This window comes from Nyctereutes procyonoides, unplaced genomic scaffold, assembly GCF_905146905.1.
Source record: "Nyctereutes procyonoides isolate TBG_1078 unplaced genomic scaffold, NYPRO_anot_genome, whole genome shotgun sequence".
NCBI classification, from domain to species: Eukaryota; Metazoa; Chordata; class Mammalia; order Carnivora; family Canidae; genus Nyctereutes; species Nyctereutes procyonoides.
In genome coordinates, this window is record NW_026575131.1 from 37,525,234 (window position 1) to 37,542,996 (window position 17,763).

Below are 17,763 nucleotides of genomic sequence, written 5' to 3' on the forward strand. Positions count from 1 at the left end.
GAGCATCACAGAATGTGGTCTGCAGAAGGGCAGCCTTGGACAGCTGCACCTGACATGGCTGAGCTGTGGGGGCTTGAGATGGGGAGGGACACCAAAGAGATGTGTGGTTGGCCTGGGATGTAGCTGTGGCCCTGAGAGGAAAGGGGGATGAGGTGGGCCAGCATACTGTGGCCTCAGGGCCACCCAGTGGCAGAGGAGAGCTGGGAAAGCAGACAGGTAGGCATACTTCTGTGAGCTTGATGATCTCCCCAGAACTGAGGCACAGCTTCTTGTTGTCGTCCAACACCGTGTTCATGTTCTCTATCCAGATGGCGTCTACCGGCCCATCAAACATGTACCACTTCTTGTTGGTGTCAGAGGCGATGGCCCCCACCCGGATGAGGGAGGGGAAAATCCCATCTGTCCTGCAGCCACCAGGAGGAGAGGGTCATAGGCACCCAGAGACAGGGCAGCAAGCACCACTGGCTCTCGGGGAAAGCTGGACCTGGTCTGACCCCCAGGACCCCCACTTACCCATGCAAGAGTCTGGGTGTGCATGAAACCCTTCACCAGAAACAGGGAAGCAGGCCAGACTCCCATTGGGAAAGATGAATGACTGCCCCCTCTCCAGCGCCCACCCCACACAGGGCTCCCAGAACACTGGAGCCAAGCAGAAACCCCCAGTAGAGACTGGAGATTTCTCCAGAGAAAAGGCTCCTACATGCTGATGTTCAGAGGATATCCACCTAGCTGCCTTTCTCCAGCTCCATGCACTTCCCCTGATATGCATGCACATGTCTGCCTGGGCATGGAGATCCTGAGAGGGGCGGCCAGCCCTCTGGGGTCATGACAGCAGGCAACATTTATTGAGAACTTGGTACGTGCCATGCTATCTGGACGTCTTCCCTATGTCAAGCTCATTTTCTCCTCACCATAATCATGCTGCCATTATGATCCCCACTCTGTGGATGATGGCACCAAGACCCTGCGGTGGGGAAGGCCACTCAGCAAGGAAGTGCAGTGGTGAGTAGAGTCCCAGGCACTTGGACTCCAGAGCCTGAGCTCCTAACCTCCCAATGGGATAAGGGAGGGAGGCCCATGGCCCACAGCCCCCAGAGGTCTGGGCTCAGGGTAGTCACTGGAGAGGGGTTGGAATCACTCACCACTCATGGGTGAGCAGATCAAATTCTCCATACAACTGGCCCATCGTGATGGACTTGGGGTTCAGCACGTAGTAGTTGACAGCCTCATACACACCACCACTGATGGATGGCTGTCCTTTCAGTGATGTCATGGCAGCTGCCAGGACTCTGTAACACTAGAGAGACAGTCACTCAAGAGTGAGCCTCCTGGCTCCCCAGAGCACAGGGCTGGAGTGGGCTGCAGGCTGCAGGGGTCAGGAGGGGTATTCTAGAGGCCACAGAGGTACAATTGGGGGCCAAGACCCCTGCCAAACCCCCCACCTCAGGCCTCTGTCTGGGTACTGAATTGCCTGGCTTGGCTCCACTCACGTTGCTCTTGCCAGAACCTGCAGGCCCAACGAGCATGAGGCCGTGCCGTACCACGGTGGTCTCATAGAGCTGGATGCACTTGGTCAGGAAACCTGGAGGGACATAGCAGTGGAGTCCAGGGGGCAGAGCATGGCTTGGTTCCTGGCTCTGCCACTAGCTTGCTGTCCAACCTCAGGTGGGTCATCCTGAGCCTCAGTTTCCTCATCTATAAAATGCAGCTGGCGATAGTACCTACCCCATAGGTGGGGTTAGGGGAAGCCCTAAGTCCAGAGCCTGGCACAAAGTAGGAACTCTCTGCTAATGGCAGCCATGATTTCCACCATGACTATTATTCTCTAACATCCATTGGTCAGGTGTCCAGCTGGCATGGGCCTGCTCAGTGTCAGCTGTCATGGGGTCAGGGTAATCTGGATGGCCAGGTATGACTTCCTGGAGGAGCATCCTCCCACTCCACAAAGGTGGAGGACAGGAAAGTTCAGCCAGGCTAGGGGACAGTGGAACCAGAGCTCAAGTTGCATGTCCGTGCAGTGGCTGCATTGAGACCCCCACCTTCTATCAGGGAAGAGGGTTGGGGTCAGAGGGAGACTGAGGGTGGCACCCCCAGAGCTCCTCCATCTGTGTGGTGGCCTTTGTAAGAAGCTGGTTCAAGAAAAGCCCAAACACTCTTTAGACTAACGACACCAGGGTTGCATTCCACGAGGAATGTGAGCAAGTCCTGAAGGTGGGAGCAATGTGCTTTGCTCCAAAAGACGACAGTATGGGTTGGGGTGTGGTGGGGCAGGCCACAGCTCACCATTCCCCCCAGGGATGGCATCAAACCCCATCGTTGCCCCAGGCAGGTAAGGATGGGGTGGAGGAGAGCCTCTACTGGGGAGGAACAAGGCCCAAGAGGGGCCCAAGTGCTGTGACTGTTCTGCACAAGGGGAGGGGGGCTAAGCAAGAGATCTGGGGGAGGTGACAGGATTTGCTTCCCCACTGTAAAATAATCAGCAAAATGTACTTTGGGCTCTGCCCCCAGTTCCTGATGCAGAGCTCCTCAAACTGTTGTAAACAGGATGCTAGGAGAAGCTTCTTTTCGAACTTCGTCTTTGACCCTGGTTCCTGACACAGAATTCCTAAGACCTTTGTCATTTGCTGAATGCTAAGAGTGTCTTCTGTTCTAATGAGGCACATCTTGGTGGTGGGCTCCTAGGAGCAACTGGTCACCAGGAAGACCAAACCAAGGTTGGACACTTAGAACTTTCAGGCTCACTTCCCCATTCTCCAGAGAAGGGAGAGGGCCTGGAAGTAGATAATAATGGATAATAATAATTTATCATGCATACATGATGAAGGCTCCATAAAAATCTCCAAAGCATGGAATTCAGAGAGCTTCCTGGTGAGTGAACACATCCTTGTGCTGGGCGGGTGATCCACCCCAAACTCCAAGAGGACAGACCTCATCCTATGTACCTCTTTATCTGGCTGTTTGTCTGTACCCTTTCTCATATCCTTTATTACATAATAAGTAGTAAACATGTTTCCCCAAGTTCTGTGAGCTGTTCTAGCGAATGATCAAACCTAAGGAGGGGGTTGTAGGGTCCTCTGATTGGCAGCCAAGCTGCAGAAAAATTGTGGGTAACCTGGGGACTCACTACTTGACTACTTGTGACTTGTGACTCTGATTAGTGTCAGAACTGAGCTGAATCGTGGGGTAGCCAGTGGAGAACTGGTGTCAGAGAATTGGTTGGTGTGGCAAAACTCCCACATCTGGTGACAGAAGCATGAGTGAGAGAGAGGACTTTCTCCTAGACCTCTGTCACCTGCCCTACCTCAGGGACTGCTGAGCAGAGAATCCTGGTCTGCCACACACTTGGCCAGGGATGAGAGAGCCTGAGGCCACGTTGCCCCATCCTGGAGCCCCTGCCCTGGGCCCCAGGGTGGCTGCTCCAGCACTGCGAGGCCAGGGGCCAGGGGCTCACCGTCCACATCCTTAAGGTTGCTCTTCTCACAGGCCTTGCGAATGGCCTTGTCCAGGATGCCGTAGTCAGTCTCCTCCTCCTTGATGGTGGGGAACAGGTCTGATACGATCCCAGAGAAGAGCTTGAGGTCCTCCTGCAGGAACTTGGGCACATTCACGTCCCTGATGGCCCGGAGGCATATCAGGTCCTGCAGCAGAAGCCAGTGGAGCTTTCAGGGGTCCCAGTCAGACACGTCTCCAACCCTTCTGGAGCCCTCCTGGAGCCCCGTTCCCCGAGCTCCTCTGGATTGAGCTTACCTCATCCATGCTAGGATTTTCTCGCTTGAGGTTTCCAGCAGCCGAGATCACAGTCTTCACAGCTCTCATCCCAAAGTCATAGTGATCCTGTCATGGCCGCACAGGAGGAGTAGATGGGCACTGTGCTTTGGGGGCTGCTGCCTGGAACCCTCTGCCTCCCGCCTGGTACCTGGCCCCCAGCCAGCTGGAAGATGCAAGGTCACAGCCCCTGCAAGTTGTCTGCAGCACCCACACTCCGCAGCCAGAGCCAGGTGCCCTCATCTGTATTCCTCTGGCACCTTCCACTCACCATCCCAGTGGCACTCTCCCTTCACTGGCTTACCTATTCTGCATCCCCTGCTTGACTCTTGGCCCCTGAGGGTAAGGACTCCATGTGGGTCTGACCTGGGCAAAGTCCTACAGTCCCAGCACTGCACCAGGTACAAGGAGGCGCTCGGGTTTACTCCGAAGGTGAAAAAGTTCCCATCGGTGCCACAGTAGGGTTGGCCCCACGGGCCTTTGAGCTTCCTTCTAATGTTGCCCCTTAATGTCTCTCTCTGGACCTACCCTTTCAGCCACACTACTGTGGCTTTTCTCTTCTTTGCTGCAGGTTCTGTTTCTCTCCATTATTAGGCAGGTGTGTTTGAAATAGCTACATTTTTATCATTTCTTCCCCATGGGGCCAGACCATAGGAGCTACATCTGGACCTGACCCAGAGACCAGCACACTTCCCAGAAGTCTTAGACTCGGAGCAGGATGAAGTGACTGGGCTAGACTGACTTTGAGTCATTGCCACATGAGAAGGGTTGACAGCATTTCCAGAACCATGTGGGTACAGTCAGTCTAATGGGAGAGCAGTGTTTTTGAAAGTGGATGGTTAAAAAGAAGGTGTGTGGAGGTGCTGGGCATCCAGGCTGCACTGTGGTGGGCAGCTGCTGTTTTTTTCCCAGTGATAGACCACATCTCCTCCAGTCTGTGGGTTTGGAGGTACCATGGTTTCCCCCTGGCCACAGAGGTTACTGTTCATGCATGAGCAGGTCACCCAGGGAGGGCCCATTAGGATGACACCAAGGACTTTTTCTAGAACTATTAAGAAAGAGAAACTGGGACACCTGGGTGGCTCAGTGGTTGAGCATCTGTCTTCAGCTTGGGGCATGATCCCGGAGTCCCAGGATTGAGTCCCGCATTGGGCTCCCTGCATGGAGCCTGCTTCTCCCTCTGCCTGTGTCTCTGCCTTTCTTTCTCTGTCTCTCATGAATAAATAAATAAAATCTTAAAAAAAAAAAAAGGAAAGAGAAACGAAGCTGGTAGCGTATAAGCCCAGAGCCAGTCTCCTCTCTGCCACTGCAAAGGGGGAACCTGCCTGAGAAGAGAGCCAAACAGGGAAGCTTAGCCAGCAGTGCTGGTGTCTGGACCAATGACAGCTGCCCCCAGAAGCTGAGTGGAAGGTCCCTGGTGCCAGGGGGCTGCTGTCCTGCTCTGGTCCCACAAGACCCGGCATACTCGCTCCTCAGCTTTGGGTGTGTGGCTCTGGGTGTCTTAATGCTAGACCCAACTAGCCCTCAGCTGAGAGGTGGGTGTGTAATTCTTATCTCATGGGGGTCACGGAAGGCAGACCGAGGCTCTCACACTTTGGAACCTGGTGGGGACAGGACCTCACCTGCGAGCTGAGCTGCTCAGAAGACAGCTTGAAGGTGGTTGTGATTTTCTTGGCCAGCACATTGGCCTCATTGAAACCAAAGGAGTAGAGGGAGATCTCCGCGATCATGGCGTAATCCGGAACCATCATGGCCACCGGCCGGAAGAGCGCCTGGGGCATGGGGTGCATTGCGAACGTAGAAGCAGGCCTCCTCCGCCAGAGACCCACCTGCTCTCTGGACCTCCTGGTCCTAGAAGGCAGGCCCACTGCCCTCCTGCGCTCGGATGCTTGGATTCCCCCGCGCACCTTGCCCGCCATAGCTGAGGCTTGCCGTCCCCTGCGGCTGGACCACTCCGCCTTAGTCCTTTGTGTTGACCTGAACTGGCTCCCTAACTTCTCCCAAGCCCGAGGACAAGCCTGGAGCCTCCTCTCCAGGGCTAGGGGTGGGTCTCAGGACCCCCGGGGCAGGAGGGTTGCCCTGGGGAATCAGTCCCTGACGTCCAACGGCTGTCATGTCCCTGCATAAGCACTTGAGCACATCTGAGGCCACCGCTCCCGTGCTTTCCAGTACCCTGGGAAGCTTCTTGGGCCTCCCTGTGCCTGAACTCACCTTCAGGTTATCGGGCAGCTCCGTGCGGCCAGCATACCCCGGGTTCATGGTGATAAACACCGCGCAGGATGGCACAAGTGGGATCTCAACACCTTCAAACATGAAGCGTTCCACCTACGGGGGGGTAGGGGCTGACTCATCCACCTCCTCTCTGGATGGGGCCCCTTGTCTCTGTAGATGCCCCATCCTGGCTATAGCTGCTCAGCCCCAGGAAGGAGGGCTGGCTCCTCTCTCAGCATCTAGCCTCAGACCTCTGGTCCTGGTGGGTACCAGTGGCCTCCCAGGTGCCAGCTCCCTGAGGTCTTCATGCATCTCCTGCTGCTCACACCCTCCCCCCAGTTCTTGACACTGGTTCTCCTAGACTTGGGCAAGCTTAGTTCTGACTAGGACCCAGAGCCCCACTAGGGTGGGGTTGGGCACTCTGATGGAGGCTAGAAAAAGAAGTGGCTTTCCATAAGGGTCAGGATGTTGGATGTTGGAGGGACCACTTTATCCACCACAGCTGGAGTGGGACAAGGACGTAGGGCTCCCTGACTGGCTACAAAAGCCCCTCAGGGACAGTTCCACAAGGGGGAGTGGGATAGCTCTGTGAGATGAGAGAGGCTGGCCTCAGGGCAGGCCTTAATTCCCCGGCTTTTGACAGTCACCAGTATGGGGAGCCTGTGGCAGCATGGGCGTTCTGGGGACAGTTGAAGTGATGTGGTGGTAACTGTGAGGAGCTGCAGGGTGGTGGTGGAACCCCAGATGCTCACCCGCTGCTGCTGAGCCTTCTGGATAGTGGTAATCTGCTGTGCCACCACAGATAGCACCTCAATATCAATGCGGTTGAACTCATCGAAGCAGGCCCAGGCCCCAGCACTAAGTGAGGTAAGAACAAAGGGTAGATAGGAGTTCAGGGCCCTCCTGACACCTTCAAGGGCCCCCTGTGACTCCGCTGGGAGGAAGCCTCCAATGGCCATCTTGGCCAGCTCAGCCATATTCCCACCACCCACTGCCCCATCCCAGTGCCCATCAGGGGCTGAGCCTTTAATTCTTATTATTCCATCCTGTCCCCTTCACCATCCTGTGAGGCTCCTCTCAGGCAGTATCCCTGGGAAAGGTCAGCCTTCCTGTCCTATCCTGTACCACCCTCATGCCCAACCTCACCTGGCCAGGCCCTTGAAGAACTTGCCCATGGCCATGAAGTCGAGCTGGTCCGAGCAGTTGAACACCACGGTCTGGATGGCCAAGGCCTTGCCCAGATCTTTGGTGGTCTCAGTTTTTCCTGTGCCAGCTGGGCCAGCTGGGGCACCCCCAAACTTGAGGTGCAGGGCCCCAGTCAGAGTCAGGTAGCACCTGCAGGAGTGAGAGGAGGTAGGCATGGGCCACACTCCTCCCTCAGGATTCCCAGAGACAAGGAGAGAGTGTCTTCCTGAGTTGGGACCCGTGGGTGGTGATGGCTCTTGGTCCTCCCTCCTGTTAGGGCCCCAGGTGTGCCCAGCTTTGGCTGCTGGGGTCAGGATGGGAGCCCTTAGCCACCTGCCCAGGGGAGGCCCCCGCCCTGTCCTGTGGCCCTGCAGATCTTTGCTCAGGGACCAGTCGGGATGGCCGACCTACGACCATGCTTCACTTTCCTTCCTCAAATCCCAATTTTAAAATTCAGCTGATGCTGAATACAAGTGGCCAGAGGAAATGAGTGATTATTTTAGTGATTATCACTTTATAAAGGGATTACCTGTTCTTCCTCCTAAGATCAGTTCCTCTGGTACATTGAAAGGAGGCTTTGACTGAGGAAATTAATAAAGCTCACACCCATTAGATGCTTACTGACTGCCATGCACGTGCTAAAAGCTTTACATTTCAGCCCATGAAATTCAGGGGCAGAGAGGTGCAGAGAGAATCAGGGAATGAAGGGTCCAGTCACCTGTCCAAGGTTACCCAGCCTATGAGGGGCAGAACTGGTTTTGAACTGGAAGCCTGTACTCCAAACCTGCACTGTTTTAATGAATTGATGCATCATGGACTCACTGGGCCTTGTGGTCCCCGGACTCCTGGGCCAGCCAGAGCTGGAAGGGGGGCACCAGGGTGGGGAGGGGGGTGCTCACCTGTCAGTCAGGGGTGTGATCACGAGCCTCCCGCTGTTGCCCAGGTACTCATAGCCGTAGATGAACTCAGCATTCACAGCCCGGATGTACAGATCATTATTTATCCAATAGTACCTGGCATTGAAGGGAGATAGGTTCCTGGGCCATGGGCACCATGGGCTACTAGGGAGGGTATGTGGCCGAGGAGAGATGGGGATGAGGTTTTGTCCCAGGGCCCACTCTCAACTGGCTCACCACCCTGCCCTGGCCCCGTGGTCCCCAGGCTTCTCACCTCAGCTGCGAGATCCACTCAAAGTCGTTCACACTGACTATGTTCTCCTGGATCAGCTTGCTTACCACATCCTTGGCATGAACCTCAATGACAATTAGTGCTGACAGCACGGCCCGTTGCATGTGGGACAGCTTCCCCCGCACCAGGGCCACCAGATCACTGAGCTATGGGAGCAGGGGGACACAGTCAGATATTGATCTGCAGGTAGGCTTCCTCTCCTGTGCACAGATGGTGGGTTTCTGTTGGGAAGAATCTCTCTATCCTGGGGGGCTCTTGGTGGTCTAGGGTAGGAAGGGGTGCAGAACTGGGCAGGAGGAGGGTGGGCAGGGCATTGGTCACATGGGAAGTCTGGCAGGAAAGCATGCATGGCATCTGCCTCCCTATAGCATATGGAGACTTGTGAGCCTTTGGAGGCCATGTGGTGGAGCCTGGCAAGGAGCTTGAGGGAGGAGTGTGGTAAGGAGCCGGGCCCTAGAACAAGGAGACCCCATTAGACAGTGCAGGAAGGCCCCAGATCGTGGCTCCCTCACTGACCACTCGGAGAGGGGCACCTGTCTGGCCTCAGAGCTCTCCTCCTACGGGTGGTGGGTTGTGAGGCACTCATTTCAGGGCTGTCTGACCTATTGCTCTTTGGATCTCCAAGCCCCTTCCAGGATCAATATAGGAAAGCCCTCCCCCCCCCAGAGGGAGAAGTTTCTCCCAGGGTGTGGGGTATAAGGGGGAGCAGATGGTGACTCCCTGGACTCCCACCTGCTGGGCCAATTGGGGGAACAGCTGGTTACTGAGGTTACCGATCCCCAGCGCTTCTGCCACCTCCATGGTCCAGTAAGTCTGGCACCCAGCGATGGTCACCTGGCCAGGCCACTTTAGAACCCACTGGGTCCTGGGCATCTAGAAAAATAACGCAAGTGGGGCTGATCGAGGCAGTGGCGAGTCCTGACCACATATGACCACATATACTTTTTTCGATTAAGCTTTGTCTGTGCTTCTAGGCCCAAGTAGTTAATTCCACCTCAGAAGCAGAGAGCCCATTAAGCTCTGGGCCTCTTGGGTTTGAGCAGAGACATCTCTTCCTCAGCAGAGGAGACTTTGAAGCAGAGGGATGGGAGCCTAGGATGAGGAAACACAGTCCTGATTCAAATCCTGATTGCCACTTTCAAATCACATGCCTTCGGGCAGAAAACATCTCTGAACTGACTCTGTAGGATAAGAGATCACAGGTGAACTGCTGACCATGGACTGAGAAATAATGTTGGGGAGGCCCAGGGCTGGCCCAGGCTCACAGTGAGTGCTTCAAACCCAACTACAGCAGCTGGTCATTATCAGGGGCACATTTTAAGATTCCTCCTCCAGCAGCCCCAAGGACCACCTGCCCCCAGAGATCCTCTGGCTGAGGGAGCAGAGTATGAGGGTGAAAGGCAGGCAGGCAGGGATCCCTGGGTGGCGCAGCGGTTTGGCGCCTGCCTTTGGCCCAGGGCGCGATCCTGGAGACCCGGGATCGAATCCCGCGTCGGGCTCCCGGTGCATGGAGCCTGCTTCTCCCTCTGCCTGTGTCTCTGCCCCCCTCTCTCTCTCTCTGTGTGTGACTATCATAGATAAATAAAAATTTAAAAAAAAATTAAAAAAAAAAAAGAAAAGAAAGGCAGGCAGGCAGCCCTGTGATGAAGCAGGGTGTCACCAAGGCGGTGCTGGGATGGGAGGCATGGCTCACTGTGGGGTAGGCCTTGATGGCTCTCTCGATGATGTCCCGCACGCTGGTCTTCATGCTTCGCTCTACCTCCCGCAGCCAATCCTCCACGTTGCTGGATGGGTAGATGGAGAAGGACAGCTGCACCTCTTCACCCTCGGCTGAGTACATGTGTGTGATCGCCAGGTCCTCCTGGAACATCAGCTGTGGGCAGGGGTGGAGCAAGAACAGCCTTACCCCATGCATGCCCAGAGGCCTCAACCGCCTCGGTCGCAGGGCTGGCCCTGACCCCGCCACTACTCCCTGTGCCCCCAAACCACATGGGGGCCACATGGGTCTGTCTTGTCCCCAGCTGTGGCCCAGCCCACTTGGGGAGGAGGCTAAGCCTGCCCTACATGTCCCCCACTCCCACAGGCCTGTGTGGCCTCCTTTATAGGTGAAGACAAGGAGGAGGTGATTCAGGAGCCTCTGCTCCATGGGTTTCTCAGTCCAACCAGCATCTCAGTGCATGGGGAGGGGTGGGCAGGACCCGGCTGAGCTGGGGGCTCTACGGCTGCCCTTCCTCCCATAGGCCCCAGCTGTCTCCAAGGGCCAGGAATCTCATGAACCACCACCTCCTGCTAAAAGGACTTGAGGCCAGAGAAGTTCCTGCTAAAAGGACTTGAGGCCAGAGAAGAGCTGTCCTCCCTGAAACAGTGCCCCAGAGCTCCTGGACCTGAACCCCAGGCCCAGCTACCCACCCGGGCGATGTTCTCGAAGCATTTGCGCAGGTGAGGCTGCACGGCTGTGGGGTCCTTTGTCTGGGACAGAATCTCAAGTAGTTCATCATCTGACAGGAAGTAGAATCTGCCAGCAGAACAGGGGTGAGGGAGCAGGTCAGGCAGCCTGTGCGCCCCAGTCCCATGGGTAGACACTGACAGAGTGGGCACGGGCCAGGTGGGGCCCACCTGGGGAAGGCGCCCCGCTTGGTCTCCAAGTACTCGCTCAGGCCCTTCTGCACCATGTCCAGCAGCTTGTTGCAGTCCCGCAGGCTGTCCAGCAGCCTCTGGTCAGAGCACACATTGATTACCTGCATAGTCCGGGCCAGAAAGCAGAAGTGAGCATGGTCAAACTGGGAGATGGCAAGGCAGGGTCAGAGGGCACCCATGCTGGCCAGAGACCCCAGTAGGTACTGAGAAGGAGGGAGCTAGGGCCCACATCCATCACTCCTGCCAACCCACAGAAAACAGTCTATGGCCAAAAACATCAGGGTTAGGAGCACCTGGGTGGCTCAGTTGGTTAAGTATCTGCCTTCAGCTCAGGTCGTGATTTCAGGGTCCTGGGATCGAGTTCTGAGCTGGGCTCCCTGCTTAGTAGGGAGTCTACTTCTCCCTCTGACCTTCCCCCTGCTTATATTTCTCTCTCTCTCTCTCTAATAAATAAATAAAATCTTTTTAAAAATTAGGATTAAACAAAACCAAGGAGTTTGATTTGTTGTGGGACTTGTCAGAGCCTTTAAAATCCTCATATAGGGGTGCCTGGATGGCTCAGTCAATTGCACATCCAACTCTTAGTTTTAGCTCAGGTCATGATCTTGGGGTCCTGAGATCAAGCCCTGCTTCAGCCTCCACGCTCAGCATGGAGTCTGCTTCAGATTCTCTTTTCCCCTCTCCCTCTGTCCCTCCCTGGCCCCTGCCTCCTCACATTCTCTTTCTCTATATATATAATAAAATAAACAAATAAAATCCCTAAAATCCTAATGTAGGGGGCACCTGGGCAGCTCAGTTGGTTAAGCATTGGACTCTTAGTTTCAGCTTAGGTCATGATCTCAGGGTTATGGGATCAAGTCCCATGTCTGACTCCGCACTCAGCGCAGTCTGCTCATCCTTCTCCTTCCCCCTCTGCTCCTCCCCTTGTTCACGTTCTCTCTCTCTCTCAAATAAATAAATACACACACACATATATATTAGGATATATAGATATAGATATAGATATCCTAATGTAGACTGCAAATCTTCAAGGGGAAAACCAACTATCCCATTTCTGAGGAATATCTCTCAAGAGTGGGGAGTCGGGAGCCTGGGTGGCTCCCTGGTTTAGCGCCACCTTCAGCCCCGGGTATGATCCTGGAGACCCAGGATCAAGTCCCACATTGGGCTCCCTGCATGGAGCCTCTTTCTTCCCCTGCCTGTGCCTCTGCCTCTCTCTCTCTCTCTCTCTCATAAATAAAATCTTTAAAAAAAAAAAAAGAGTGGGGAGTCCACTCAGAGGGACACAGGCCTTCCATCTGTCTCGTTCAGAGGGAGAAGAGGCAAGGGTCCTCAGTGGTCCCAGTGCCCCCCCACTCCGGTCCCCATGAGCTCGCCTCACGGTTCTCGTAGGCATTCTTCATGATCTTCCTCCAGATCCGCTCCATCGTCTGGTAGCGCTTGCTCTCCACAGGCAACTGCCGATTGATGTCCTCGGAGCTGAAGATGGGCTCCAAGTAGAGCCAGGCCCGTTGACAGTTCAGCCACTCCTCCAGCACCTCCTGGACAGGGCACGGACCATCAGGGCCTGGGGTTCACATTAGGTCCTGTCCCCGCTGACCTGGGGATCTCACCCGACCAGAATGCTGGGCAGAGCACTGGACATCAGAGCGAGCATCCTCGGGGGGTTTTCCGGGTGACACTGCCAGCCACAGTGCTCCATGGAGCCAAGGCTGCACAGAGGCCCCAGCCTCCAGAGAAACTCCAAGTGCCCCCACAGGACACCCGAGTCTCCAACACAGCCAGGGGAGCCTCTCTTCCCTACAAGAGAACCACACTCACACCAGTGAGCCCTGCAGTCACAGAGGAGAGAGCCCGGTGCATGGAAGACCAAACCAGTCTCCTTTCTTGGGAGGAAATTTGGGTCTATGACTCTAGGATTCTCTGAGGTGTCCTGGAATTTGAGCTTGAGATCTCTAAAATACTCTCTGAAACCTCAGTCTGAGAGGAAGACACCTCCAAAATAGGCCACTTTATCTTCTACATTCAAATTCCTCTCTATGGGGATCCCTGGGTGGCGCAGCGGTTTGGCGCCTGCCTTTGGCCCAGGGCGCGATCCTGGAGACCCGGGATCAAATCCCACGTCGGGCTCCCGGTGCATGGAGCCTGCTTCTCCCTCTGCCTATGTCTCTGCCTCTCTCTCTCTCTCTCTCTCTCTCTCTCTCTCTGTGTGTGACTATCATAAATAAATAAAAATTTAAAAAACAAAACAAAAAAAACCAAATTCCTCTCTATGGAGGGCACCTGGGTGACTTAATTGGTTAACTGTCTGCCTTCAGCTCAGGTCATGATCCCAGGGTCCTGAGACTGAGCGCTGCGATGGTCTCCCTGCTCAGTAGGGACGGAGTCTGGCTTCTCCCTCTCCTTCTGGCTCTTTCTCAAATAAATAAATAAATAATAAAATAAACAAAAACTGAATTCCTCTCTATGGATTTATCTCTTTTCCTATCAATGCAAACTTATTCATTCATTTATTAACTCATTCATTCCCTTCCTCTGGAGATGTGTGCTTTGACCAGTTCTGTGCCAGGTCTGTGGCACGCCCACGTGGGCATCAGAAGGAAAAGAGGGAAACAGGATGCGGTCCCTGTAGTTGAGGCCCCCACAACCCATGAAACAGCCAGTTCTGCCTCTGAATCACCAGGGGCCCAACATGTGTGATGGTCTTTGTAAGAGGCAGCAAGGGCTACCTTGCCAGTGAATGCAGGGGAATCAGTGAATGCTGTGGATGCTGAGCTTTGGAGGAGGTAGCAGGGAGGAATAGAGCTCCAGGTGAAGGGGGCAGTGTGAGCAAAAGAGGGAGATCTGGGGACAATGCTGACCAACTCAGACATCTTTGGGTGATCCAAGAAGCATACAGATATAGCTTCTGGCCATCACTGGAGGCTCCTGAACAGCTCCCATGAAGGGCCCAGGGAAGGGACTATAAGAATCACACCAGTAGGCCGAACCCTAGGACAGTCCTCCAAGGCTCAGCAGATAGCCCTTGCTCTGGCCTTGAGAGCCCTACAGAAGGGTCATCCCCAGTGCCCTGACCCCTTCACCCCAAGTCAGCTTCAATGAGATAGGAATGGGAGGCACAAAGCAGAGCAGACAGGACATTGAGGAGCCTCAGGCTTTGTGATGTCCAGCCCAGAAAGTTCTGAGACTGGAGGTCCTAGTGGTCTCAAGACCAGGTATCTCATGTCCCGCCCCAGCCACCGCACTGGACCAAACACTGGCCTCCACTCTCACATCCTGACTCGCCTCCTCTGGTAGTCACACCTCAGAGATAGCGGGCCTCCTACTAGGTGCTCTGCCCTGAATGAGAGGCCTGTTAGAGACCAGGGGCAGGCCGACCTGGATAAGGCACTCCACTCCTTTGAGCCCCACCCAGATGCCAGGCTGGGCTGCCTCTGTGAGGGCTGAAAGGAGTAAGTGAGGACAGGGAGGGCCCACCTGGGTCAGCTTCAGCTTGTTCTCCCAAGAGTTGATGCGTTGCTCAAAGGGTTTCTTGTAGGGCGAGAAGGACATACTCTGGGTCATGACAATATGGTCGTCCAGCAGCTGTGAGGCCTCATCCGGGCTCTTGAGGATATAGGTCTCTGTCTCCTTGTATGGCAGCACATTGAACAGGATGGTTGACCACTCCTTCTCCATCTTGTCCAGTGCCTGGTGTGGGGAGTAAGCCAAGGCTGGGTCCTGCCCGGGAGGGAGCTGGCCCACATGCTGCACTGGACAGGGAAGAGCAGGCTCTGCCCAGCCATGACCTTGGCCATCTGGCAAGTACTCTCCATTGGGCTGGTCACCAAATCCCCAGGGGGACCTTGTCTGAATTCAAGGTCAGCTGGTACTCACATAGGTGCTGCACATGCACAGCATATACACCTATGCTAGGAGGCAACTAAGGTGCTGATTAGAAGCTCTGGCCCCAGTTCTAGCCTTTACTGACTATGTCACCCCAGACAGTTGCTGAACCTATCAAAGCCTTAATTTACTCATCTGTTAAATGAGGGTAATACTATCAGCTCCTTCCTGGGTCAAGAAGTATTTGAGAGGAGTGGCTAAGTAATAATAGGGATGGTGAACACTGCGCCAAGCACTTTACATACATGATTAACCTATTGAATAGAAGATACCTCAAACCTCTGAACCTGGTGAGTGACCCCAGGGATGGGGTCCAGTAGTGTCATTCTTGCATGCCCTGGGGCAGGACCTGGGCCAGGTGGGCCTCGTGGTGGCCACCCACCTGCTCAATGGCATACTCCTTGCCAGCCACCTCAGCCACCTTGCTGATGCTCTCGATGTGGTCCTGCAGGTTCATCTCGAGGCAGCGCGCGAACGTCAGATTGGCCTTGGGCCGGACATTAATGTTGATCTCATTGGACAGCACCTCCCAGTGCCGGTTCCGCATTCCAGGGTTGCGTAGCCCCTGGATCAGCGGGATGTATGGCTTGAATTCCTCGATGCGGGCTCTGATGTCTAAGGCCACGTCCTGACAGGCTGCCAGGCAGGACAGACAGGTGTGAGAGGCAGCCAGCACAGGCAGGGAAAGAGGGGACAGGCTGGCTTGGCTGCCTACCTGGTATGTCCTTGAACTGCTTCACACACTTGTGCATGGTCTTAAAGGACTCGATGACATTCTTCTCCAGCTGCTCAGCATCAATGGCTGACAGGGGGTCATTCATCCAGCTCTCAGACCAGCGCAGCCAGTCGGAGGCTGTGGTCCAGAGGTCCAGGTAGGGCTGGAACTCCTTCACCATCCTGGTGAGCTTGTCGTACTGCAGGGGCACATGAACCAAAGCTGTCTTGGGGTGCTTCCCGGTCTCTCTCCACACTGTCCCTCCTTGGGCTAGGTCCTTGCCCCTTCCTTGTTCCTGGCCACCGTCCCTGATCCTGTCTCCATGAGCCCTGGCCTGGCCTCCCTTCTTCCTGCCGCCTATAGGCTCTGGGCTCTGAGTGGCTCAGCAAGGCCTCCTGCCTGATTCCAGCCAATGTCCTTGCACCGAAGGCCAGGGCCAGGTTACTTCTCTGCAGCCTGCTCAGTCCTACCCGCCAAGTGTCAGGGCTTTGCCACCCAGGAGCTGGGTTCAGATATGGCCACAAATGCCATGCGCTCTTCCTCAAGCCCTAGGGTTTAGGGGACAGCATGCCCTCAGGAGGCCTACATTGGTGATGGGCAAGCCGAAGATGCGCTCTCGGTTATTATACAGCATCGCCAGCTGCTGGCAATCCTTCAGCTGCTTCTTGACCCGCCGCACCTCATTGGCGATCTCGTGCGCTCGTGCAATCTCCACATGGGTGGAGAAGCCAGCTACCACCAGCTGTGGGCCAAAGAGCAAGCGGTCAGAGGCCTCTGGGACCCCAACCATGTCCATGCATCCCACACACCCCCAGGGGCCCGAGGTCTCCAGGCATCAATGCCTCTCAGTTCTGAGGGTGCCTTCTTCTCCCTGAGTAAGCAGGTTCCTGGCCCATCACAAGCAGTCTGACACAAGCAAGGTCAGAAGGAGACCTAGTTCCCTGAACAGTGTTCATTGTTTTGCACACTGAGGCTTGGAGGACACAACAGAGGAATTTGGCCTCTTTGCAACCTTGAATTTTCTGGAGCTTGCTGGCTGAGAATCCCTCCAGCCATTTGTTTTTTCACCTGCCAGTTCACCCACCATGCATGCAGGAGGCCAGGCCTGGCCCTGAAGTGCATGCCTGGGGTGAGGAGTAAGGTACAGCAGAGCCCTGAATCAGCCCCACCTGCAGCCCCTCCAGCTTCTCCTGAAAGTTGTTCTGATCCATGATCTGGATTTTGTGGAACTTTTCCTCATCTTCTATGTGCTGCTGCCGTACCATCTCTATCTGTCCAAGGATCTTAGAAGGCCAATTGCTAGCAGCCCACCTGGAGAGGACAAGGGTGGGCATTGGGGGAAAGGTCACAGCTGAAATCTTGGGTGCCCAGGCCAGGCAGGGGCATCCAGGGTAAAGGGGGTGATGGGGGAATCCAGGTAGCAGCTGGAGCCAGCGAGGGCCAAGCAACCAGGAAGTGCAAGTGAGCTGGAGGCAGCCACTGCCACCATCAGGGTCAGGGTGTGGGCCTACCTGGCAGGGCAGGCAGTGCCTACCCTGCAACTGTGGTCTGGGAACTGTGGTGGGCATCCAGAGAGATGCAGGTCCAAGATGCCCAGGGCAGTGATGGGGCAAGAGGGAGAACAGTGTCGGGAAGAAGAGAGGTGATGCTGGGCTCCCCCCTCACTTTCCAGGGTCTTGAGGGACCTCACCTCCCTTGAGGCAAAGCAGCAACCTCTAGTCTGCATTTTGTTAGTGACCAACCAGGGCCACCAGGCCAGCTTCCTTCATATTGGACCAACGACCTTGGCCTGGCTGAAGTGGGGGGGCTCTAGAATTCAGGGCTCCTGCCTGCATCTGGCCTAGGACTGCTGACCCTGGGGGAGGGCCACACTGAGTACCAGGCTGCCCTGTAAAGTGGGCGTCTTGGAGCTCTTGGCAGAGCTCCAGGAAACAGTGCCAACTTCTTCCAGACCCTGACATCCTGAAGGCACCTCCTGTCTGTGAGGCAGGGCGGGCAAGGGGTTCTGGGGGCCTTGGTAAGGCCATCCCAACCTAAGGCTATTTCCCATTAGGCTCTTGAGCTGAGTAGGGACAAATGCTTCTCCCTAAGGACTGACCACCAGACTGGCTTTGCCATGTCTCAGCACTCCCAAGGATCCCAAAGGGCCTCCCACAAACAAGGGGATCCCAGACCTG

At 55.3% G+C, this 17,763-nt stretch overlaps 1 protein-coding gene across 1 annotated transcript in view; it reads right to left on the bottom strand.

Annotated features, from left to right (window-relative positions):
- The window catches only part of DNAH1 (dynein axonemal heavy chain 1), an 84,527-nt gene that overhangs the window by 26,269 nt on the left and 40,495 nt on the right, over nucleotides 1-17,763 (bottom strand). The window contains exons 17-37 of the mRNA XM_055343646.1: nucleotides 16,756-16,897; nucleotides 16,173-16,328; nucleotides 15,587-15,785; nucleotides 15,254-15,507; nucleotides 14,464-14,676; nucleotides 12,363-12,527; nucleotides 10,966-11,087; nucleotides 10,759-10,864; nucleotides 10,043-10,222; nucleotides 9,082-9,222; nucleotides 8,332-8,495; nucleotides 8,061-8,174; nucleotides 7,123-7,311; nucleotides 6,729-6,834; nucleotides 5,977-6,090; nucleotides 5,388-5,537; nucleotides 3,748-3,834; nucleotides 3,452-3,638; nucleotides 1,491-1,582; nucleotides 1,143-1,297; nucleotides 227-404 (exon numbers count right to left, since the gene is read on the bottom strand). Of these exons, the coding sequence (XP_055199621.1) occupies nucleotides 227-404; nucleotides 1,143-1,297; nucleotides 1,491-1,582; nucleotides 3,452-3,638; nucleotides 3,748-3,834; nucleotides 5,388-5,537; nucleotides 5,977-6,090; nucleotides 6,729-6,834; nucleotides 7,123-7,311; nucleotides 8,061-8,174; nucleotides 8,332-8,495; nucleotides 9,082-9,222; nucleotides 10,043-10,222; nucleotides 10,759-10,864; nucleotides 10,966-11,087; nucleotides 12,363-12,527; nucleotides 14,464-14,676; nucleotides 15,254-15,507; nucleotides 15,587-15,785; nucleotides 16,173-16,328; nucleotides 16,756-16,897 (3,214 nt within the window). The remainder of the gene's footprint in view (nucleotides 1-226; nucleotides 405-1,142; nucleotides 1,298-1,490; nucleotides 1,583-3,451; nucleotides 3,639-3,747; nucleotides 3,835-5,387; nucleotides 5,538-5,976; nucleotides 6,091-6,728; nucleotides 6,835-7,122; nucleotides 7,312-8,060; nucleotides 8,175-8,331; nucleotides 8,496-9,081; nucleotides 9,223-10,042; nucleotides 10,223-10,758; nucleotides 10,865-10,965; nucleotides 11,088-12,362; nucleotides 12,528-14,463; nucleotides 14,677-15,253; nucleotides 15,508-15,586; nucleotides 15,786-16,172; nucleotides 16,329-16,755; nucleotides 16,898-17,763) is intronic.